Source organism: Mastigoproctus giganteus, chromosome 4, assembly GCF_048544385.1.
Source record: "Mastigoproctus giganteus isolate SK-2022 chromosome 4, ASM4854438v1, whole genome shotgun sequence".
In the NCBI taxonomy this organism is placed as follows: domain Eukaryota; kingdom Metazoa; phylum Arthropoda; class Arachnida; order Uropygi; family Thelyphonidae; genus Mastigoproctus; species Mastigoproctus giganteus.
In genome coordinates, this window is record NC_143578.1 from 61503394 (window position 1) to 61528507 (window position 25114).

General features: G+C 37.8%; 1 protein-coding gene across 3 annotated transcripts in view; it reads left to right on the forward strand.

Moving 5' to 3' along the window:
- The window catches only part of LOC150086776 (cyclin-dependent kinase 17-like), a 279296-nt gene that overhangs the window by 239512 nt on the left and 14670 nt on the right, over nucleotides 1-25114 (forward strand). For all 3 annotated transcript variants that reach the window (XM_090372743.1, XM_090372745.1, XM_090372744.1), the window contains exons 11-12: nucleotides 3114-3360; nucleotides 16231-16321. In XM_090372743.1, coding sequence (XP_090228869.1) covers nucleotides 3114-3360; nucleotides 16231-16321 — 338 coding nt within the window. The remainder of the gene's footprint in view (nucleotides 1-3113; nucleotides 3361-16230; nucleotides 16322-25114) is intronic.

Below are 25114 nucleotides of genomic sequence, written 5' to 3' on the forward strand. Positions count from 1 at the left end.
CGTCCCACTGTGTATGCAGGTGCCATCACTTTCCCCAAGTAAATGATACACATGTATCCAGCCATCCACATGGTGCAACAGGAAACATGAGTCATCGGACCCGACGACCTTTTTCCAGTCACTCAAGATCCAGTTACGATGCTCGCATGCCCATTGTAGGCGCTGTCACCGGTGAACCGTGGTTAGCATGGTCATTCGGAGCGGCTACGCAGCCCCATTTTCAGCAGGGTTCAATGTACTGTGTGTTGTGACATATTACTCCCATCATCAGCATTCCACTTACTGGTGAGTTGCACCACATTTGCCCTTCTGTTGCCGTGTACCATCCAGGAGAGCCTTCACTCACCTCGAGCATCAATGAACCGTGGTCATCCAACACCTCGCTGGCGGTTCGTGGGTTTCCCCTGCTCAGACCACTTTCAGTAGGTACTAACCATGGCTGACTGTGATCATACCACCAGCCGTGCTGTTTCGGATATGCTCTGACCCAGTCATCTGGCCATTACAATTTGGCCCTTGTCAAAGTTGCTTAAGTCCGCTGCCTTTCCCATTTGAAGAACAAGAGTAATAACACTGATTAACGGAGCTCAGTATTAGGCGTTTTTTGTACCGTGTCCCGACTCGCGCGCACGCCGTAGTTCACCTGCAGTTGCTTCAATTTGCATAATGACTTGCTGGTCATAATGTTTTGGCTCATCGGTGTGTATATATATATAATTGTAAGTAAATTTGAAAGAAAATTATCATTGGCATAATTACACAGGAAAAATCTGAGAATAAGAAATCACTAGCCAAGAAAACTAGTAATGGGGACAAAAAGTAATATATGAAGATAAAAATTCTAAATTGGTAGAACTTTTGCACAATGAAATCATAGGTTATCCAGATGATGTGGCAGGTAAGTTGGCTAGGTATTTTTTATTGATCTTCACAGTAGAAATTTTCTTTGCGGTCTAGAGAATATTGTGCGAGTGTACTTGAGCACTGTAGGATAACTACTGAGTTTGAAAGTTTGTTTGTATGGCTTCAGATCCAAGGCAGGGCCAAAAACCTAGGTGGTAAATTTAGCCAATCCCCCCCCCAGGAAAAAAGGTGCAAACATGGATATTGAGACATCTTTACCATTAGAGCCATCAAGTTCTCAATGTACTGACTCATCATACTGATTATGACCTCTCTCTCTCTCTCTCTCTCTCTCTCTCTCTCTCTCTCTCTCTCTCTCTCTCTCTCTCTCTCTCTCTCTCTCTCTGTATAGAGAAAATTTATGCAACAAGGAAACAAGCGTATACAGCAACAACAAAAAAAAAAAAAAAAAAAGCCCACCTCTGTAAAATTATTCAAACTACCAAATTCCACAACACTTATTGTTCTAACTGGTTGGAGAGAGTGATTGATCTGTTGCAACAATCAATCACTCTCTTCTGGCTGAAAGCAAATTTTTGCACAGCTATCGTGCAACCATTCCCACCTCTGTAAAATTATTCAAACTACCAAATTCCACAACACTTATTGTTCTAACTGGTTGGAGAGAGTGATTGATCTGTTGCAACAATCAATCACTCTCTTCTGGCTGAAAGCAAATTTTTGCACAGCTATCGTGCAACCATTCCTTTTCAATTTTAGGTTGTCCCACTTACGTGTGTTGTCTGGGAAAGAGTAAAGATGTCATCAGCATTTGGTTTATTCAATCCATTTAAAACCTTAAACACTGTAATCAGCTCTTCTCACAGGTACTTGGTTTCCAAGTCCTGCAAATTGCAGAACTGAAATCCTTTATGATAAAAGTATTGTTTTGTGTCCTTAACTAATCTTGTTGCTCTTCTCTGTACCCATTCAAACAGAATTACACCCTTCTTAAAATGAAGCTCATGCAGCCCTCGAGATGTAGCCTTACCATTCTCTTATACAATGGGATAATCAGCTCCTTGTCCCTGCTGGCAGAATTCTTGTATATCATCGACAGAACCCTAGGAGCATCTTAGCAGCCTGTCTGGACTGTTTAACAAACTTCATGTTGGGCTGTATAATTACTCTTAGGTCTGTTTTATTCTCCACCACCCAATTAGTATGTTATTCTGGGATTATTGCTGCTGATATCTAGGACCTCGCAACTATCAATGTTAACCTCAACTGCCCCTTCTCAGCCCATCTGTCTAATTTTTCTAGATTTTGCTGCATTGCTATTCCTGCCGTTAACCATCCTGCTAGCTCTTTGTATCATTTGCAGATTTAGACAATATACCATTATCAATAATAATCTATATGCACTAGACCGTAGCAGTTATTTACCATACTTTATCCAAAATTTACTTTAATTCAAAGTACTTCCAAGTTCAATATCAGCAGCTTCTCTCTCAAAACTATATACAAGAAGTCTCACAAGGCTCTGTTCTCAGTGCCACTTTATTTTTGATAAGAATAAGTAAATCAAGTTACCAAAAATATTCTCATCACTGTGGAGCTTTAACTTTATACTGGTGACCTTATCATTATTTTTCCCATTCCCAGGATATGAGCCTCAATGAGAGACATTACAAATCTGTAATTGAGTCTTGAATGATACCAAATGGATATGGATTATCCAACCAGAAATATAGTCATACACTTCTGTAATATATGTGAGATGCCTGAACCTGTCATACTTAGCTAATGATCCTCTTCCAGTCATGAGTGGTATTTGCTCAGTCTCCTAGGTCTGATTTTTGATTACCTTTTTAGAGACAACATCTGTAGACTACCTGGTTAAAGAAAATGAATGTACTTTGAGATATTTCTGTTACTACTTCATTTGTCTGACACAATCTGTTTCAGTCCAATTTGCAAATCTCTGTAACCTGTTTCAGTACGATTTCTAGGATAGGATGCTATGGAGCAATTAACCCTACTCATTAACAGCATTTGTTTTCTGTGCCTTCTTCATGAAGATCCGATGAAATGCCAAATTGAAAAAGTATTAGTTATTTGAATTGGGAATTGGAATTTGAAATCATTTTTGCTAGTAATTTAAAATGCCAAAATTTAATTTTTAGTTTGACATGTCTTCATTGAAAATACTTTTAATAAAAGTGGATATAAGTTTTATTTTATTTATTTATTTTTTTTTTGCTGTGTAGGGGAGTAGGATGTATATTTTTTGAAATGGCTAGTGGACGCCCTTTGTTTCCTGGATCCACTGTTGAAGATGAACTTCATTTGATCTTTCGGACTTTAGGGACACCAACAGAAACTACTTGGCCAGCAATATCAAGTAATGATGATTACCTGGCATTTAATTTTCCTGCTTATGAACCTCAACCACTTCTTAGCAGGGTACCACGACTTGATACAGAGGGCCTTGATCTCCTTATGAAATTTTTAAAAGTGTGTAGTATTCATACTTTATTGAATATGCTATCATTCCATAGCAATAAGATTATTGTAAATTTAAGGTTAAAAGGTAATAGACTGCTAATAATTCAAGAAGTAGTAGCAATAACTCAGTTATAACAGTTATATACTTCACAATAACATAAACAGTCTAAGCATTTAGAATTTTTGAGGAAGATTTTTGTTTTGTATTAATGGGTTCTACTTAATAGTTATGTTATCTTGGAAGTTAGTCTATACGTAGCATATTCATTATATATATATATTTTTAATTGACATTTTCTAAGGAGGAACATGGATCTTTTAAAGACCATACAGAATTTAGATGACAGTATCAATTAATATAAAGTTATATTATAAAAGTTTAGGTATGTTGCAGTAAAACTTTGCTTTCTAGAATTGTCTGATGCCTAATTGGAAACAGTATTTGTGTTTTAAATTTCATGTCGGGTTTGAGTGAAACAGATATCCAGATTTTATCAGTTTTGTATGCTATATCCTGTGTGTTTTTTGTTTGATCAAAACACACAGGATCAAATTTTCTAAGATATTTGAACATCAAATAAGAAAAACTGTATATCTTATTTTTTTAATCTGGAATGTGTAGTATTTTTTACTGTGTAGAATTTTTGGTTGCACATGCACAAAGATTTTTTATCTGTTGTGGATGGAGTAATTTTGTATTGTTGTGTTTTATTTATGTCTCTTTTTCAACAAAAACTATAAAATTTTGAAGCATACAGTAATAGATTTTATCCAGTGGTAGGATATTTGCTAGAAGCCAAAAGATGGATGTAATGTAATGTTATAAGCACTCAGAGAGGAATGTAATATAATAAGCACTCAGAGAGGAATGTAATATAATAAGCACTTTAGAGAGAGGGGTGTAATGTTATTAGCACTCTAAAGACGATAATTACTGATATGATTTAAAGTACTGGAGGTCTTGTAGAACTACAAAAGATGAATTGTCTGCCATGTTAAAAGAATTATTTGGACTGATCACCAATTAAGAGTTGAATTTACAGCCTCTGAAGGTAATAGTAATTATCAAAAAATCATATTTGACATTTTAAATACATAAAACTTGGATGCAGAAAAGCTGCCAATCTTTTGATGTTTAAAAACATCAAAAGATTGGCAGCTTCTCTAGTAGATCCAGATTTTTAACAGCAAATTAGATAGAAACAAGAGTTGAACTTTCAAAAGAATTGTTAAAAATTTGTGATTGTGATTGGGATGTGATTCAATCTCATATTTGTGGTTCAATCTTATTGTGGCAATCTCAATCAATACATACCTTATTGTTTTTTTTTATCTCATTGTGGCTCTATCTCATATTATGAAATAATTGTGCAGTCAGAGATGAAGCTCTCTGTGCAGTGCAAACAGGCGACCATGACAGCTCATTTGGCTTTGCCTATGATATACAGAAACTTTGCTAGCAGTGATAAGGAGGTGATTATCCCATTGTATAAGGTAATGGTTAGGCCTCAACTTGAGTACTGCATACAGGTCTGGAGGTCTCATTTTAGGAAGGATTCAGAACTGCTGGGACAGGTGCAGGGAAGGGAAACAAGATTGATAAATAGAATAAAAGGGTGGTCTTACCAAGATAAAGAGAATAAAAGAGTGGTCTTGCCAAGAAATGCTTCAGTTCTGCAACCTGCAGTTACTGGAGACTAGGCACCTCTGAAGTAATCTGAGTGAGGTATTTAAGGCTTTGAATGGATCGAACAAGCTCAGTGCTGATAGCATACTTCCTCTTTTTTGGACTACTCACATGAAGGGGCATAAATTAAAATAAAAGAAGAATGGTTGCAGGATAGATGTAGATAGGTTTTCCTTTGGCCAGGAGTGGTTCATTGTTGGAACAAGCTTCCATCTGTTGATGTGAAAGTGGGTAATTTGAGTAAATTCAAGGGAAGAACTAGATAAATTATTAGAGGGGATGGAGAGGTGATGTGGGAGTTTTTTGATTGCTGATACATAAAAGCTTGCTTTCTCGCGTCATATGCCACTATTTAATAATAATAATAAAAAGTCTTCCATGCATGTGTTCTAGGAAGAAACAAAATTTGAATTGACAGTTATAAAACTAAAGTTTTGATGGTATTGGTTTTTTAACTGTAAAGGAATACTGTAGTTTATTATGAATTTATCCTAGGAGATCATACTGATAACAAGACTATGTACCAGTACTTAGAAATCATTTAAGTCAGTGTTTCTCAAACTACCTGTGGTGAAGGACCAGTTTATTTTATTTCCAATCCATTGCGGACCAGTACTTTTGTAAAATACAAATCTCGCAGACCAATAACAAATGAATCACTGGGGACCGGTAGCATCCACAGCCACAATAACTGTTTTGCAGTATCCTCCTTATTCACCTGATTTTGTGTCACATGATTTTTATTATTTTTTGCCCCAAACTAAACTTATTAAAAGGACAACAATTTTCCAGAGTTTATATATTTTCCAGTTTTTCAATTCAATTTTCCAATTTAGGAATCTTTATTTTATTGTATACAGAAAAAATACACATATACAATTTCCCTTTGTGGCAGACTAAGGCCAAGGGATTTACATTTATTTTGGTTACAAGGTTGCTTATACTAAAGATCCTCAGCATCAATCTCAAACTCAGTTACAGTCAAGATTCTAAGTTGCATAAAAAACAAGCTTCATTGACTTTATTGGTTGATATATAGAATATAGTTGCAAGAAGATAATTTATCATAACCATATAGTAGTGCCTGGAGAAACTTTATTCAGAGTCAGAACAAAGAAGCCAGAGGTGAGATACTAGTGAATCTTCAGAGTCAGATTCCTTGAAAACTCCTTAAGCTTATATAGTTGGAGCAGGACATTATGTGGTAGCTTTCCATGAAAACTAGTTTTTCTATAATGATCACTCTTATACTATGTGAATATTAAGATAATTTATTTAGATACCAACTAAATCCTTTTACATTAAGGTGATGTTTCAGGAACCTTGCCAGAACCCAACCTCAGGCCCTGCATAGGCTGTTTTTACGGCCAAAAAGAAAAAAAGAATAAACCAAATTATTATGATTTTAATATTAATATAACATGTACAAAACTTCTAGTTGATAATTACAAATTATATTTTATGTTTAATACATATTATATTATTATTTTTACCTGTAGCAGAATAAGAGAAATTTACCTCAATGTTATACATGGAACACTTCCCGTATTCTGCTGTCCAGAAATTAAAACAAATATAATATTAATGCAAAATGATTACAGTAAAAAATAATAAATTGAAAATAATTAAAAAACAATTAATAAATCAATTAAACACAAAAAACAATTAAAAAATTAATTAAATTAAAAGAAGTTTAACACAAATTTTGAAAAAGGAAAAGGAAATTAGAGGAAGGAAAATCGTTTTTCAAAATTTGCAGTAAACTTATTTTAATATTTTAATTTTTTAATTGTTTTTTAATTGTGTTTAATTGATTTTTAATTGTTTTCAATTGATTATTTTTTATTGCAATCAATTTGCATTAATGTTATATTTGTTTTAATTTCTGGAGAGTAGCATATGGAAGTGTTTTACATATAACATTGAGGTAAATTTCTCTTATTCTTCTACAAACATTTGAGTAATATAAACACAAAGGTAAATAAAACAAAATAGATTAAATTAAAATTAACCAGGATTTCTTATCTGTTGCCAACCTCCTGCTTGCCAAAGTCTCAATTCCAACTGCACCTTCTGGCAAGAGGTGTTTTGTCAACAGCTTATTTATACATGAAGTTTCTAATCAGTTGTCCACTAGCAGGATGCTGGGTAGGATATCCTGCAATAAAGTTCCTGCAATATACAATAAAGTCCTTTGAAAGAACTTTATTGTATTTTGTGGCATCTTTGGATTTGAACATGTGGTTTACACTGGAAAAGGGAAAATGAGAGTAGGAGTGTGTTATAGGCATAATGACTCTGATGAGTACAATGAACAATTGTGCAGAGAGATAGTGGGCCAGTAAATCAGAATGTCTTGTAATGGGGATTTTAACTTTCCAGATATTGACTGGAACTTGTGGGTTAGTCACTCGCATGCTAGCAAGACTGTTGTGGATTTATTGGAGGATTGTTTTCTACAGCAACATGTTCGAGGGGCAACCAGAGGGCGAATGATCTGATTATCAGCAGTGATTGTTCATGCATTCAGATTTTGCAGATAAAGGAACCACTAGGTGACAGTGATCACAGTGTACTGATGAACACTGTCACCTATGATGTGGGATTTACTTAATGTAACTAAGTAACCTATGATGCGGGATTTACTTAATGTAACTACCATCAAGGTTAAAGAGAAGGGTTTTTATTTTCGTAAAGGTGATTACAATGGTCTCAGACAGTTTAAATTCTATACAGTGGGATCAACTGATGATGTTTAAAACAGCAAATTCTAAATGGGAAGCCTTCAAGGAATTAATCTTGGAAGCTACTTGGCTTTTCATACCAACTAAGAAATACTGTTCAAGATTTAGACCTAAATGGATATAAGCTAGTATGTAATCAAGTCACAAAGGAGATTAGGCAAGTGAAGGCTGATTACGAGAAATCTTTGACAAAGGACGCAAAGAAAAACAACAAAGACTTCTTTACTTATGTAAACACTAGAAGGAAGGGGATGAATCAGATTGGTTCAACTGTCGATGATCCTGCTCAGATAGCTGACAAACTGAATGAGTATTTTGCATCTACATTCACACATGAGGAATTCTGTAAGGAAGAGGAGGACAGAAGTTTACAAAACTCTAACAGGGAGCTAAATGATTTTGTAATAATGGAGAGAAAAGTGGAGGGGAAATTGTTGAACTTAAACATAAAAAAGGCACCTGGGGGGGTAGTAGTAGTAGTAGTAGTGGCATGTGGTGCAAGAAAGCAAGTATATGCAGCATCAGCCTGGGAAAAAAAAAAAATTTACAAAACAATTCCCTCTAAATGTTTTTCCGGTTCCTCCTTAAATTTATTTACTCTATCAACTTCCACAACAACAGATGGAAGTTTGTTCCAGCATTTAACCACCCGCTAGCTAAAGGCAAATTTCCACACATCTATTCTACATCTGTCTTTCCTCAATTTGAATTTATGCTCCCTTAGGTTTCGTAATCTGAACAAGTGGAAGAATCCCATCAGAATTCAGCGTGCTCAACCCATTCAAGGCCTTATACACCTCAATCAGATCACCTCGCAGGTGCCTAGTCTCCAGCCGCTGCAATTTGCAGAATTTAAGCCTCTCTTAAGTTCTGCAAGGATGGATGGATGGATTCTATCCAGTTATATTGAAGGAGGCAGCAAGGGAAGCTAACAAACCCTTAGTCATAATTATGAGAGCATCCTTAGATCCAGGGGAGGTCCCCATGGGCTGCAGATTTGCAAATGTATCCCCAATTCACAAAGGGAGGTTCAAAGGGTGATATAAAAATAATTATAGACCTGTTAGTTTAACTTCTGTTCCGGGGAAAATAATGGAGTCACTGGTTAAAGAAGTGATGTAGGATCACCTATACAAGACAGCAGTCAGACACAGCATGGGTTTGTGTAGGGGAAGTCTCGTCTGACTAATTTGATTGGATACTACGATGTGGTAACAAAGGAACTGGATGCAAAACATAATTTTGATATCATATACTTGGATTTCAGGAAAGCTTTTGATACTGTTGCATATGGAAAACTGCTTTACAGATTGGAGCAGTATGGCATTAAGGGTAAGTTGCTGCAATGGATAAAGGGATGGTTGAATGGGAAACAGCAGAGAGCGGTAATAAATGGACACTGCTCTCCGTGGACTAATGTTATTAGTGGAGCCCCCTGGGGTTCGGTGCTGGGCGCATTGTTGTTTTGTGTATTTATCAGTGATATCGATGAAAGTATATTAGGCTTAATATCCAAGTTTGCAGATGATACAAAGGTTGACAGGGTTGTTAATGACAGTAAAGACAGTATACTACTGCAACAGGATCTAGAAAAGTTGGGCAGATGGGCTGAGAAGTGGCATCTAAAGTTTAACATTGACAAATGCAAAGTACTGCATATGGGTAGCAATCCAAGAGAAATGTACCAACTGTTTGCACTCTAAACAGTGCAGACAGGCTGCCAGTGCAAGTCGTGGAGTTTTGTCAATGATATATAGGAATTTTTCTAGCAGAGACAAGGAGGTGATTATCCCCTTGTATAAGGAATGGTCAGGCCACACCTTGAGTACTGCATACAGGTCTGGAGGCCTCATTTTAGGAAGGTTGTAGAATTACTAGAACGAGTACAGAGAAGGGCAACAGGCTTGGTGAGAGGAACAAAGGGGCTTACCAAGAGAGGCTTAAGGTCCGCAAGTTGCAGCATCTGGAGACTTAAGCACCTGCGAGGTGATCTGATTGAGGTGTATAAGGCCTTGAATGGTTTAAACAGGCTCAATGCTGATGGGATACTTCAGCTTGCTCAGATTAAGAACCTGAGGGGGAATAGATTCAAATTGAGGAAAGGTAGTTGTAGAAGCATATGACAGCACGACGAAACAAATGGCCCTCAGTCCCCAGCAGCTTTCACTCTCCCTCTTACGGCAGCGAGAGGATCAGAGTGGAAGCAGAGGGTGCTAAGAATCTCTGGGTACGACCAGGCTCCATACACGGAAACTGAACTTGGCGTGTTATAACGTAAGATCACTCATCGGTGAAGACAGGATATTAGAGCTGGAAAAGGAATTAGAAAATGTGAATTGGAATATCATTGGTTTGGCTGAAACATGAAGAAGAAATGAAACACTTCAAAGTTTATCAAGTGGAAATCTGCTGTACACCAATGGAAGCAGTGAAAGGAGTGAAGGTGGAGTTGGGTTTCTGGTCCATAAAGATTTTAAAAACAACATTTTGGAATTCAAAAGTACATCACCAAGGGTGTCAAGACTAATCCTCAAGATTTCTAAGAGGTACAAGCTAAAGATTATAATGATTTATGCACCAACATCGAGCCATGATGATGAAGAGGTTGAAGAAATGTACACCGAAATTGAGAGTCTTCTAGATGAGCAGAAAACCCACTATACTATTATTATGGGAGACTTCAATGCTAAGGTTGGAAAAAGACAAAACAGCGCAGAAAGGGGAACTATAGGAAATTTTGGAATTCGTGAAAGAAATGAAAGAGGTGAAAGACTTGTGGAATTTGCAGAATCTCAAGGACTGTCAGTAATGAACACTTTTTTCAAGAAAAGGGTGAACAGAAAGTGGACATGGAAGAGTCCAAATGGATTAACAACTATTGAAATCGACTTCATCCTCACTAACAGAAGATATATTGTGAATGATGTTACCGTCCTGAATAAGGGAAATATTGGAAGTGATCACAGAATGGCAAGATGTACACTTGATAAAGGAAAGGAAAAAACTGACTCGAGTAAATAATTCAAAGGTCTTTGAGATAACAGAAGAGGAGAAAAAGCAGTATGTACTGGAACTTAAGAACAAGTTTGAGCTTCTGCCGACTGCTCAGGACCAAGATATCGACGAGGAATATTACAACTTTTTGAAAGTGATAAAGCCCAAGAAAACTATAGGGAAAAAGAAATCCAAAGAAGAAAAAATTAGTCAAGAAACACTTGTCATGATGAACCGAAGACGACAAATGAAAAGCAAGAAAAACACTGACAGGGAGAAAATTGAGTATACTGAGTTATGCAAAGCCATTAGAAAGAGACTCAGAGAGGACATAAGAAGATTTAACACAAGAAAAGTAGAACAAGCATTAAGGGAAAAACAAAGGATTTAAATCAGCAGCCATGAGCAGTAATACAGAAAGACAAATGATACTGAAACTGAAGAATAGCGATGGTGTACTTATAAACAGCAGAGAAGGCATAATTCAAATAGCAGAAGACTACTATAGAGAATTATACAAGGAACAGGAGAATGAAGCCAGCAGTGGGGAAGATGGATTGCAAAGTAGCAACACGTACGACATACCCGATATTCTTCCTGATGAGATAGAACATGCATTGAAGAAAATGAAGAATCAGAAAGCTCCGGGGAAGATGAAATTACTGTAGAGTTGTTAAAATTGGGAGGAAGAGACATAACACAAAAACTGGCAAGGCTCTTCACAAAGTGCATTAGAAAAGGTGTGACGCCTAAGTAGTGGAATAATGCAATCATAGTTTTGCTGCATAAGAAAGGAGATAAATCAGAAATTGGAAATTATAGACCAATTAGCTTGTTATCCCACATCTACAAGTTGTTCACAAGGGTCATTACTAACAGATTAGAAAGAATACTTGATGAGAATCAACCGAAAGAGCAAGCTGGCTTTAGGAAAGGATTCTCAACTATGGATCACCTTCACGTAATATCACAGCTAATGGAGAAAGCAAATGAATATAAAACACCATTATGCCTGGCATTTGTGGATTATGAAAAGGCATTTGACTCCATACAGCATAAGGCAATGTTTTGGGCACTGGAAAGACAAGGCATTGATACCCATATATTATGATTTTGAAGAAAATATATGAGAGTGCTACCTCCTTCATTAGACTAGACAAAGACAGTAGGAAATTTAAAATTGAGAAAGGAGTTCGACAAGGAGACACAATATCTCCGAAGCTGTTTACTGCTGCCCTTGAGGAAGCTTTCAGAAGATTAGACAGGGGTCAATGTGAACGGAGAGTACCTAAACCATTTATGATTTGCAGATGACATTGTGGTCATAAGACACGATCCCAAAGAATTAGAGGAAAATCTTAATCAGTCATGCACAGCTAGTAAGGATTTTGGACTAAAGATGAATATGGCTAAAACAAAAGTAATGATGAACAAGTATGCCACAGAAAGGGAAATAATGATTGAAGGAGCAGTAATTGAAAAGGTGGAGTCATATACTTATCTGGGACAAGTTATTAGCTGTAATAATGATAAATGGCTGGAAGTCATGAGAAGAATAAATTTTGGATGGATAGCATTCAGGAAATATAGTCACATACTGAAGAGCAATATCCCAGTTTGTCTGAAACATAAAATAATGAACCAATATATACTCCCCACCATGACTTATGGAAGTGAAACTTGGGCACTCACCAAAAGAATGGAAGAAAAGCTGAGAACTACACAGCGAAGAATGGAATGAATCATAATGGGAATCAGACTGTTAGATAAGAAGAGAAACACATGGATTAAGCAGCAAACTCAAGTAAAGGACATTCTTATCAAAACTAAAGAACTAAAATGGTCTTGGGCAGGACACATAGCTCGAAGACATGATGACAGATGGACTAAGAAAATAACAGAATGGTATCCAAGAGGAGCTAAAAGAAAACCTGGAAGACAAAGGCGGAGATGGATAGATGAAATTCATGAGTTTGTGGGTAGTAAATGGATGGCCAGTGCTCAAAACAGAAGGAACTGGAAAGTTGCTGGAGAGGCCTTCATCCTGCAGTGGATTGAAAATGGATGATGATGATGATGATGATGAGTTGTAGAATAGATGTACAGAAGTTTGCCTTTAGCCAGCAGGTAGTTGATTGCTGGAACAGACTTCCATCTGTTGCTGTGGAAGTTGATAGCTTAAATAAATTTAAGGATGAACTATACAAACATTTGCAGTGAATGGATGGGTGAAATGGGAAGGGTTTTTTTTTTTTTTTTTTTTGGCTGATGCTATATAAGCTTGCTTTCTTGCATCATATACCTCAACTAAAGCTAATGCTAATTCCGGCTTATGAAACTCTCTACTGGAACCTGGTCCATATTCCCATTCACAATCATATCAAAATAAACTGAATGCTTGCAGCCAGTTTTTAGTTCATCACGAGCTAGTGATGGTAGCTTTGAGGCTCATGGTGCTATTTGTTGCCAATAATGTAAAAACCAGCTGCAAACATTCAGTTTATTTTGATGTTTAGTTTATCAATATAAGCTTTGCTCAACTTCTCAAAGTTTTAGTGTTTATGCTATTTGTATGATATATGAGGGAGGGCTAATAAGTTTTTTGCTTGTAATAGACAGAAACAAGATAATACAATTTATTATAAACCTCAAATAGAAATTGAAAGACTGCTTCCTAAATCAGACTTCTGTTGCTTGTGTGGTATCATTATTTGATGCAAATTTGATATCCTTTAAATGTATTTTGAGATTTGGAAAGAGGTAGTAGTCTGAGGGTGCAAGATCTGATGAATATGGGGAATGATGAAGATGAAAAAACAGCATTCCATGGGTGAGCTTTCCATGCAGTTGGCCTTCAGTTCCTCATTAAGTTTGTCCAAAAGGGATGAATACTGCTCAGAAGTTATAATTTTACACTTTTCCAGGTAGTCAATAAACAAAATCCCATCCTTGTCCCAAAAGACAGAGGCCATGAACTTCCCAGCAAACTTCTGTGTATGGAACTTTGGATTGGGAGGGAGCCACTGTGCCTCCACTCCTTTGACTGGCCTTTTGTATCTAGATCATAATGAAATAACCATATTTCATCCATGGTCACAATTCATATAAAAAAAAAATCATTGACACCTTGCTCAAAATGGCAAAGAATGATAGATGTGATGACATTGTTGAAGACAGGATGCACTGGTGCTTTTGATCAGCATTCAGACATTACAGGACCAATTTGGCAGAAAGCTTCCACATGTTAAAATGTCATGACATAGCCCAGTGGTCAGGAGCGAGAGTGTGTAGCACACGTTCCTTGAGTGGACCAGGGTTCAAGCCCATGACTACTAAATACGATAAATATTTGTATTGACAATTTATTGTAAACTCTACTTACTTGGTTGCTGTGCTGGAGTATAAACAGAAAATTATGAATAACATATCCAACAGGCTTTTGATACTGTTGCACATGGAAGACTGCTGCACAAATTGGAGCAGTGTGGCATTGGAGGCAAATTGCTGCTATGGATAAAGGGGTGGTTGAGGGGGAGAAGACAGAGAGTGGTAATTAATGGACACTGCTCATCGTGGACTGATGTTATTAGTCCACGATGAGCAGTGTCCATTATTTTAGTTTTCAGTATTTTATTGTTTTCTGTATTTATAAATGATATTGATGATGGTATATCAAGCTTAATGTCCAAGTTTGCAGACGATACGAAGGTTGGCAGGGTTGTCAAGGACACTACTGACACTATGCTGCTGCAACAGGATCTGGATAGGTTGAGCAGATGGGCTGAGAGGTGGCAAATGAAGTTTAACATTGACAAATGTAAAGTACTACATATGGGAAACAGCAACCCCAGAGCAACGTATCAACTCCGTGGTACTACACTGACAGTGGTAGAGAATGAAAGGGACATGGGGGTGGTTGTGCAAGCAGATATGAAGTTCTCTGAGCAGTGCAGACGGGCTGCAATAGTAGCTCATGGTGTATTGTCAATGATATATAGGAATTTTTCTAGCAGGGATAAGGAGGCGATTATTCCCTTGTATAAGGCAATGGTTAGGCCACACCTAGAGTACTGTATACAGGCCTGGAGGCCTCATTTCAAGAAGGATGTAGAGCTGCTGGAACGAGTACAGAGAAGGGCGACAAGATTAGTGAATGGAACAAAGGGTTGCTCTTATGAAGAAAGGCTTAAGTTTTGCGAATTACAGTGTCTGGAGACTAGGCACCAGCGAGGTGATCTGATAGAGGTGTACAAAGCCTTGAATGGTTTGAGCATGCTCAATGCTGGTGGGATTCTTCCTCTTGCTCAGAATAATCACCTGAGAGGGCATAAATTCAAATTGAGGAAAGACAGATGCAGGATAGATGTGCGGAAATTTGCCTTTAGCCAGCGGGTGGTTGATAGGTGGAACATACTTCCATCTCTTGTCATGGAAGTTGATAGCCTAAATAAGTTTAAGGCTCAGCTGGACAGGTATTTCGAACGAACAGATGGGTGAAGTGGAAGTGGTTATTTTTTATTTATTTATTTTACTTTATTTATTTTTTTTTTTTTTTGGCTGATGCTGCATGAGCTTGCTTTCTTGCATCAAATGCCTCTACTAATGCTAATGCTAACATTGCTGGACATGCCTAGAGTCTCAGCTATCTGTTTATCAGATATTTGGCTGTCAAATAGTATCATAATGTGAACGGCATCAATATTTTCAGGCACTTTCGCAGAAACTGGTCTTCCCTCCTCTGCATTCTCAGTGTCAAAAAAAAAAAAAAAAAAAAACATTTAAAATTTTGAAAGCTGGCATTTGATGGTTGATAACATAGACACTGTTCTAACATTGTCAACATATCAGCATGAATTTCCTTTGGTGTTTTATCCCTCTAGAAACAGGTATTTCGTAAATGTTCTACTTTAGTTTTGCACTGACATCCTTTCTTCAACCTATAAAAAATAAAAATGGATACTAGGGATTTGACATAAATGGACTGTAATGTAAAAATATGTGCTCCTTCTTAATTTGACACCCATTTGTCAAAAAAAAAAAAAAAAAGAAGGAATTTAGTCAGGCTGGGAATTTATCAGCATGCTGTTTTTCTTGGATAAACAACCATTATGACTGGTTCAGATATTACGTTTTAAATTGCAGAATTTAATCTCTCTCACCTTCCTTCTCCCCACACAAAATGAGACATTACTACCACAGTGAAAAGGCCATCTGGAGGTTAGGTTATAATCATAAGTAGTTTTAGGCCTTGCTGAAAAGCTTTGCACCCCATCGTTAGCAAATAGCCTATTGCATAAAATGGATATAAGGCTTGTTATATATATAAGTTTAAAAGCATAATATTTTACTGAACTTTTTTTTCTGGAAAATATGATTTTGATGCTACTTATCAACATATATCATTACATGAAGTGGTTATAAATAAATTTCTTACTTTAAATGTGTTCATTGTAGTATGATCCGAAACAAAGACTTGGTGCAGTCGATGCCATGAAACACTCCTATTTTAATAGCCTGGGTCCAAATGTACATAAACTTCCAGATAGTAAGTGAAATTTATATTTTTATTTATAATACCTCAAGAGTGAAGTAGTGTTAAAAGTGCAATATCATGAAATGCATTTATTTTCTTGTAAAATCTCATTAAACTTTAGAAAGGAAAACTGTTGAGATTTCTGATTCTGTTATTTAGTATTATTGAATTGTTTTTACTTAAGAAAAGGCTACCAACACTAATATTAGTCATATTTACCCTCACATTAATAAATAAAATATTCAGGAATTTTTTTTGGTCAGGTATCAGTCAGTTATCCCTCTGATTTGTGGTTTTATTTATTCATGGGTTCATTTATATTCTCCAATCTTACCTATGGAAATCTGGTTTTGCTTATTCATAGGGAATATGGTGAGTTGACGTTCAGTAAATTATTTGATGAAATGAAGTAAAAAAATATTTTAAATATTTTAAATATCAGTATAACTCTGTATTATTGCACTGGTCTCATACAAGAATTAGAGGTAAAAGTAAGGTAGATAAGTGAATAAATTAATTGATTAATTTCAGCTTATTCTTCAGTTGACCAAGGCCAGAAGAGTTTCCATATTCAATTTGATTGTTTACTTGATGAATAAAGAACAGCCATAATTTTCTAGCTTCCACTAGTTCAAAATGGGTTGTGCATTTTTCATGGCATTGTATAGGCTCAAACCCACAACCTCCTTATTTGTGGCCATCTGTGCTACTGGATCACAGCCAGCCCCAGATGCTGATAAGTCAGCAGTATTCTTAGATGAAGATGCACAGCCAGGATTTAACAGAATTGGAAGTATGGGTGGACACAAATTGCTGCTAATAGCTTTGTGAAAAATCCAGAAAGCTTGACTGCCATAAGAAGAAAGTTTCCTGCTAAACCTTTTCAGATAAATTGAAGCCGGAGGTTTTGATACAATTAAATTGTGATATTCCATATTCTTTCCTAAACAGCCTAAGCACATTTTTTGAAAAAATGATTGATCAGATACCAGATGAAGGTTTAGGGATTTAGCTTAGTTGCAGTCATAATGATAACATTAACTGCACACTGAATTGAAACATAATGATAATATTAACTGCACATTGAAGGATTGTATGATTTCATGAGGAAAAAATCAAGAATGTTAGGTGTGTGGTTAGGTCTGGCAGATTTACAAGTTGTATAAGGTCATTAGTAATTTCATAAGGGCGCCTCCGTAGCCAGGTGGGCAAGAGCAGCAGTGCGTAGCACATGCTTCTTGATTAGACCAGGGTTCAAGCCCGTGACCACCAAATATTGGAGGATGCGGAAAGGTCAGGGAATGACCACCACATATCCCTGGAGTAATATGGCCCTAGTTGCTAATGCTCCTAAAAACCAAATAACAACAACAACAATTTCATAAGCCGGCTGGAGTTGTGAACATTTAAATTACGGAGGAAAATTACTTCACTGTAAATGAAGTTAAAATGGAAAAAGTTAGGTTTCAAAGAAGAAAGTCAAAAGGTTTGGAGTGATTTGTTGAGTTGGTAGAATAATAGAGGCAACAAATGAATTTTGCAGATTGAGTTGAACATATTTTGAGCTAGAGGAGATCAGAAAAAGACTTATTCATTGATCAGAAAGGAGTGGAGAATATTAGAACACTTGGCGGAACTGTCTAGCAAGACAGTTCTGCTAAGTGTTCACAGGCACAGCCATTGCACTTATATTCTATTCACACAATAAGTTAGGTACCCTATTTAATACATACAAAGAGACACATAAATACACAATAAATGATGTTGTATATTTAATTAAGTGTCAACAAGGTTGTAACATTAGCATTAGCATTAGTAGAGGCATTTGATGCAAGAAAGCAAGCTTATGCAGCATCAGCCAAAAAAATTAAAGTAAAATAAATAAATAAAAAATAACCACTTCCACTTCACCCCTCTGTTCGTTCGAAATACCTGTCCAGCCGAGCCTTAAACTTATTTAGGCTATCAACTTCCACGACAAGGGATGGAAGTCTGTTCCACCTATCAACCACCCGCTGGCTAAAGGCAAATTTCCGCACATCTATCCTATATCTGTCTTTCCTCAATTTGAATTTATGCCCTCTTAGGTGATTATTCTGAGCAAGAGGAAGAATCCCATCAGCATTGAGCATGCTCAAACCATTCAAGGCTTTGTACACCTCTATCAGATCACCTCGCTGGTGCCTAGTCTCCAGACACTGTAATTCGCAAAACTTAAGCCTTTCTTCGTAAGAGCACCCCTTTGTTCCATTCACTAATCTTGTTGCCCTCCTCTGTACTCGTTCCAGCAGCTCTACATCCTTCTTGAAATGAGGTCTCCAGGCCTGTATACAGTACTCTAGGTGTGGCCTGACCATTGCCTTATACAAGGGAATAATCATCTCCTTATCCCTGCTAGAAAAATTCCTATATATCATTGACAATACACCATGAGCTACTCTTGCAGCCCGTCTGCACTGCTCAGAGAACTTCATATCTGCCTGCACAATCACCCCCAGGTCCCTTTCATTCTCTACCACTGTCAATGTAGTACCACAGATTTGATACGTTGCTCTGGGGTTGCTGTTTCCCATACGTAGTACTTTACATTTGTCAATGTTAAACTTCATTTGCCACCTCTCAGCCCATCTGCTCAACCTTTCCAGATCCTGTTGCAGCAGCATCGTGTCAGTAGTGTCCTTGACAACCCTGCCAACCTTCGTATCGTCTGCAAACTTGGACATTAAGCTTGATATACCATCATCAATATCATTTATAAATACAGAAAACAATAAAGGACCCAATACTGAACCCTGAGGGACTCCACTAATAACATTAGTCCACGATGAGCAGTGTCCATTGATTACCACTCTCTGTCTTCTCCCCCTCAACCACCCCTTTATCCATAGCAGCAATTTGCCTCCAGTGCCACACTGCTCCAATTTGTGCAGCAGTCTTCCATGTGCAACAGTATCAAAAGCCTTTCTAAGATCCAAGTATATAATATCAAAGTTATTCCCTGCATCCAGTTCTTTTGTGACTGCATCATAGTATCCAATCAAATTGGTCAGGCAAGACTTCCCCTTAACAAAACCATGCTGTGTCTGAGCTATAACTGAAGTCTTGTCTAGATGATCCTGCAGTGCTTCTTTAACCAGTGCCTCCATTAATTTTCCGGGAACAGAAGTTAAACTCACAGGTCTATAATTACTTGTGTCAGCCTTTGATCCTCCAGTCCATGGGTACCTCCCCTGAGTCCAAGGAAGCTCTCATAATTATGGCTAAGGGTTTGCTTACTTCCATTGCTGCCTCCTTTAATATAACTGGATAGATTCCATCCACCCCAGGTGCCTTTCTTGTGTTTATCTTCAACAATTTCTCCTCCACTTTACTCCCAGTTATTACAAGATTCTCTAGCTTACTGCCAGAGTTGAATACACCTCTGGCATTCCCCTTGCTGAATAACTCCTCATGTGTGAATGTCGATGCAAAATATTCATTTAGTTTGTTAGCTACCTGAGCAGGATCATCAACAGTTGACCCATCGATATCAAGTGGACCAATCTGATTCATCCCCTTCCTTCTAGAGTTTACATAAGTAAAGAACTCTTTGCTGTTTTTCTTCGCATCCTTTGCCAAGGATTTCTCGTAATCTGCCTTCGCCTGCCTAACCTCCTTTGTAACTTGGTTACAGATCAACTTGTATCTATCATAGGCTTCTGTGTCACGTGTTAATTTGTATGTATCCCATGCATTTTTCTTCTCTGCCATATGCCTCATTAGTTCATCTGACATCCATTTAGGCCTAAACCTTGAACAATATTTCTTAGTTGGTATGTAAAGCCTAGTAGCTTCCAAGATAAGTTCTTTGAATGCTTCCCATTTTGAATTTACTGTTGGTAACATCATCAGTTGATCCCACTGTATAGAATTTAAATACTGTCTCAGTCCACCGTAGTCGCCTTTACGAAAGCAATACCCCTTCCCTTTACCCCTAATGGTAGTTACCTCTTTGAGTAAATCCCACTTCAGAACACTGTGATCACTGCCACCTAGTGGTTCATTTATCTGCAGATTCTTAATGCATGAAGAATCACTACTGATAATCAAATCAAGAGTCTTACTCCCTCTAGTTGCCTCCCGAACATGCTGATGTAGAAAACAATCATCCAATAATCCACAAAAGCCTTGCTAGTGTGTGAGTGACCAGCCCCCAAATTCCAGTCAATATCTGGGAAATTAAAATCCCCCATAATAAGACTCTCTGATTTACTGGTCCACTCTATTTCTCTGTACAGTTTCTTATTATACTCATCAGAATCATTAGGCCTATAGCACACTCCTACTCTCAATTTTGATCTCCCAATGCTTATGTCACACCAAACTGACTCGACACTGCACTGTCCATTCTATATCGGGAGCACTACCACAAAATACGGTTCCACAAAACTTTCCAACACACGGGCTTATTACCATTACAAGAGCTTTAGGACAGGTCAAACCAGCACCGAACTCGCACAACACATACATTCTAATAACCATGACCCCCTAGTCGATTCGGCCATCGCAATCATCAAATTAAAATCCAGCTACAAAATTTTTGAATATGAGGTGCTCATTATAGAATGGTGCCGCCGTAATACCAAACTTAACATCTTAAACATGAAACTACCCACCAACCTCTCCCCTGTCTGGAATCTTATGCACATAAGATTCCAGACAGGGGAGAGGTTGGTGCACATAAGATTCCCACATGTCTTATGCACATAAGATTCCCACATGTTACAAAGTGCACCACAGGAACACAGAAGTCCTTTAAAACATGCGATTTCTTTTCTCTTTAGTATTGCTAACTAAAGACGTTCATACGAAAGTCAGTCGTTCATGACTATTGGCTTCACTGGTCTCGTATCAATTTTAAAGTTTTAATTTAATTCTTCAATGACAACCAGGGACGAAGTTGTGCACTTCTACTTCCTTGAGCAAATTTTAATTCCGTGTTTATACAAACATCTCAATTTTAAACTACTTTAAGCTTCAAATCATACCTCCACCCTAACTTCATGTAATGCAGCAGATTTATCTAAGGCGAGTACCGCTCATTAAGCTTAATGCTATTCAAAATTTGAGTTAATTTCTAATGGTACATTAAGACATTCTATAAATCATCTAATAATAATAATGAATAAATAAATATTGCCATACACGGAATAAACACGGAATTAAAATTTGCTCATTGATACAATACATGGCCTAAAACAGCATCTGATTACATAAATACCACATAAATACATAATCATAGATACATAAATATAACAATAAGTGGATAATATAGCATCCCGGAAGTTTTTTCACCTACAGTTTGATCAGGGTGTACATATCTGCCAGAGAGGCAGATCTGTACGTTTTGTCCTTGCAGAGCTTCTGACAGTCAATGGATAACCTGTTAAATATTTCCATGGAATTAAATGGAAACATGTTATCCAGGGAGGTCATGCTGCGCAGCTTGGATTTGAATGACAGTGTGCTGGTATGAGTTCTACTACAATCTGACGGTCTAGCAATGATACCCCAGATATCAGGCGAGCTTAATTTTCCGGAGAGAAGCTGGGCGAAGATCACGAGGTTCCTGGAGATTACATGATACTTCCAAAGTAGCATATTTAGATTAGAGAGCAGATTTTGAGATTGTAGGTGGTAGGCAGGCAACCTTATTTAGCCATTTTAAAATCCAGTATTCCAGGGATAGGAACCTGGTTTGGTAAGATGGAGGTGCCAAGGACCATAATGTTGAGGCCTACAATGGAATTGGGGTTATGCAGCGGAGAATATAGTTAGTGATAAGATGTCGGTTATGGAAGTTGGAGATCTCCTGTTTCAATGCCCATATAGCAGCATATGTTTTTTTTTTCCGAGTGGCATTAAAATGAGGCAAGGACGTAATGTCTTTGTCCCAGGTGAGACCCAAATCTTTATGCTGGGTGACTTTTATAACTAGGGAGTTGCCAATCATGATGTTCACGTTGTTTATATTTCTCTTTTTGGTTATAGTAAGTTGAGCAGTTTTATCGTTGTTAATGAAGAGCCCAATCGCGTTAAGGTAATTTTCAAGTCGTTGTAACTGTCGGTTGGAGATCACTGTGGTAGACTGGAGAGACTGGTAGCATTTTGTAACAACAAAGAACTTTATATCATCGGCATATGTGGTAAAGTTAGCATGATTTGCAAGGAATGGCTCTAACAATGCGGCAGAGAGGACACCCCCCCCCCTTGGGGGAGCCCTCTGGAGCAGATAATTTGATGATGATGATTATGATCTCTTATCCATGGGGGTCCTGGTCTGTAAGAACTTCTTAAGGTGATCTAATAGATGACTAGAGGTAGTAGTAGTAGTAGTGGTGGCATGTGATGCAAGAAAGCAAGTGTAGGAGCTTATGCAGCATCAGCCAAAAAAAAAAAAAAAAAAAAAAAAATCACACCATTCCCTCCAAATTCCTGTCCAGTTCCTCCTTAAATTTATTTAACCTATCAACTTCCACAACGTCAGATGGAAGTTTGTTCCAGCAATTAACCACCCGCTGGCTAAAGGCAAATTTCCGCACATCTATTCTACATCTGTCTTTTCTTAATTTGAATTTATGCCCCCTTAGGTTCGTAATCTGAACAAGTGGAAGAATCCCATCATGAGTTCAGCATGCTCAACTCATTCAAGGCCTTATACACCTCAATCAGATCACCTCGCAGGTGCCTAGTATCCAGCTGCTGCAATTTGCAGAACTTAAGCCTCTCTTGGTAAGAGGATCCCTTCATTCCCCTCACCAATCTTGTTGCCCTTCTCTGTGCACACTGAAGCAAATCTACATCCTTCCTGGAATGAGGCCTCCAGACCTGTATGCGGTTCTCAAGGCGTGGCCTGACCATTGCCTTATACAGAGGGACAATCACCTCCTTTTCTCTGCTAGCAAAATTCCTATATATCATTGACAAAACCCCATGACCTGCCCTGGCAGCCTGTCTGCATTGCTCAGAAAACTTCATATCTGACTGCACAATTACTCCCAGGTCTTTTTCATTTTCTACCACCTTAAGTGTAGTACCACACAGTTGGTACGTTTCTCTGGGGTTACTTCTACCCATGTGCAGTATTTGCATTTGTCAAGGTTAAACTTCAGTTGCCACTTCTTAGCCCATCTGCCCAAATTATCTAGATCCTGTTGCAGTAGCACAATGCCATTACTGTCATTAACAACTCTGTCAACCTTTGTATCATCTGCAAACTTTGACAGTAAGCCTGGTATACCTTCATCAATATCATTGACAAATATACAAAACAACAGAGGACTCAACACCGAAAACTTTGACAGTAAGCCTGGTATACCTTCATCAATATCATTGACAAATATACAAAACAACAGAGGACTCAACACCGAACCCTGTGGGTCTCCACTAATAACATTAGTCCACGAAGAGCAGCACCCATTGATTACCACCCTCTGTCTTCGCCCACTTAACCATCCTTTTATCCATTGTAGCAACTTACCCTTAATACCATTCTGCTCCAATTTGTACAATAGTCTTCCATGCGCAACAGTGTCAAAAGCTTTCCTGAAATCCAAATATATGATATCAAAATTATTTTTTGCATCCAGTTACTTTGTAACCACATCATAATATCCTATCAAATTTGTCAGACAAGACTTTCCCTTAACAAACCCATGCTGTGTCTGAATTATTGCTGCAGTCTTGTCTAGATGATCCTGCAATGCATCTTTAATCAGTGACTCCATTATTTTACCTAGAACAGAAGTTAAACTAACTAGTCTGTAATTGCCCAGTGTGGTGCATAGTGCATGGTTGGACAGATTGCCGAAAGCCGCCTTGATTTCGAGAAACACAATATAGAGATGTTCTTTGTTGCTTAATGTATATTCTACTCTGAAAAGTGTGTCCATGAGGTTGGTGATAGTGGATCGTCCAGGTAGAATACTATGGAGGGTTGTGGCCAAACATATGATGGGTGAGAACAGGAAGGATGGCTTTTTCCATGATTTTGAGAAAGGTGCATCCTACAGCAATTGGTCTGTAATCGTTGGGCTTTTTTGGATTAGACTTCTTTGGGATGGGAGAAATATAATATGTGTTACAGATGGAAGGGCAAGCTCCTGTTGCGAGGATGGAGTTGTATGCATCAAGCAGAAGGGCGATGATGTATGTGCTGCATAATTTGATCATAAAAACAGGGAATCCATCAGAGCCAGTGGTGGGCTTGTTGGGAAGACTGTTGATGACTTCAATGAGGCGTTCCTCGGAGATGGCTATTTTATCCAGTGGTGTTTGGTTTGATGGTGGATTAACCTTTATTAAGGGGATGATGTGGGTAAGGGTTTGGTTTCGAGTGACTTGATCCACTCGAGGAAGACGTCTGTCGTCATGGGGAACCATTGGTTGCTGTTGTAGAGACAAAATCCTTGTTGTATAGTTGGGGTATTCAACCTGCAAACTATTTATGCCCCCCCCCCCCTAGACATAAGTCAACAGCTAATGATGTAACCAAATTGAATGCCAGCTTTTAAAGGGGGTCAAGAGAGCATTATTGGCATATGGGAACTAATGATACTAAGTGTATATGAACTGACAATTTGTTGGATAAATATAGGACCATGCTGAAAATATGCAATGAGTTAGGTCGGAATGTGTATGTTTCTTCAATTCTGACCAAAACGCAGTAGGGTTAACTCAAGGCTTGAGGAATTCTGCAAGACTTTTGTGAGGTTCTTTTTATCCCCCCCCCACACCAAAAGCCTTGGTTTTCCCCTTTTTATCTGA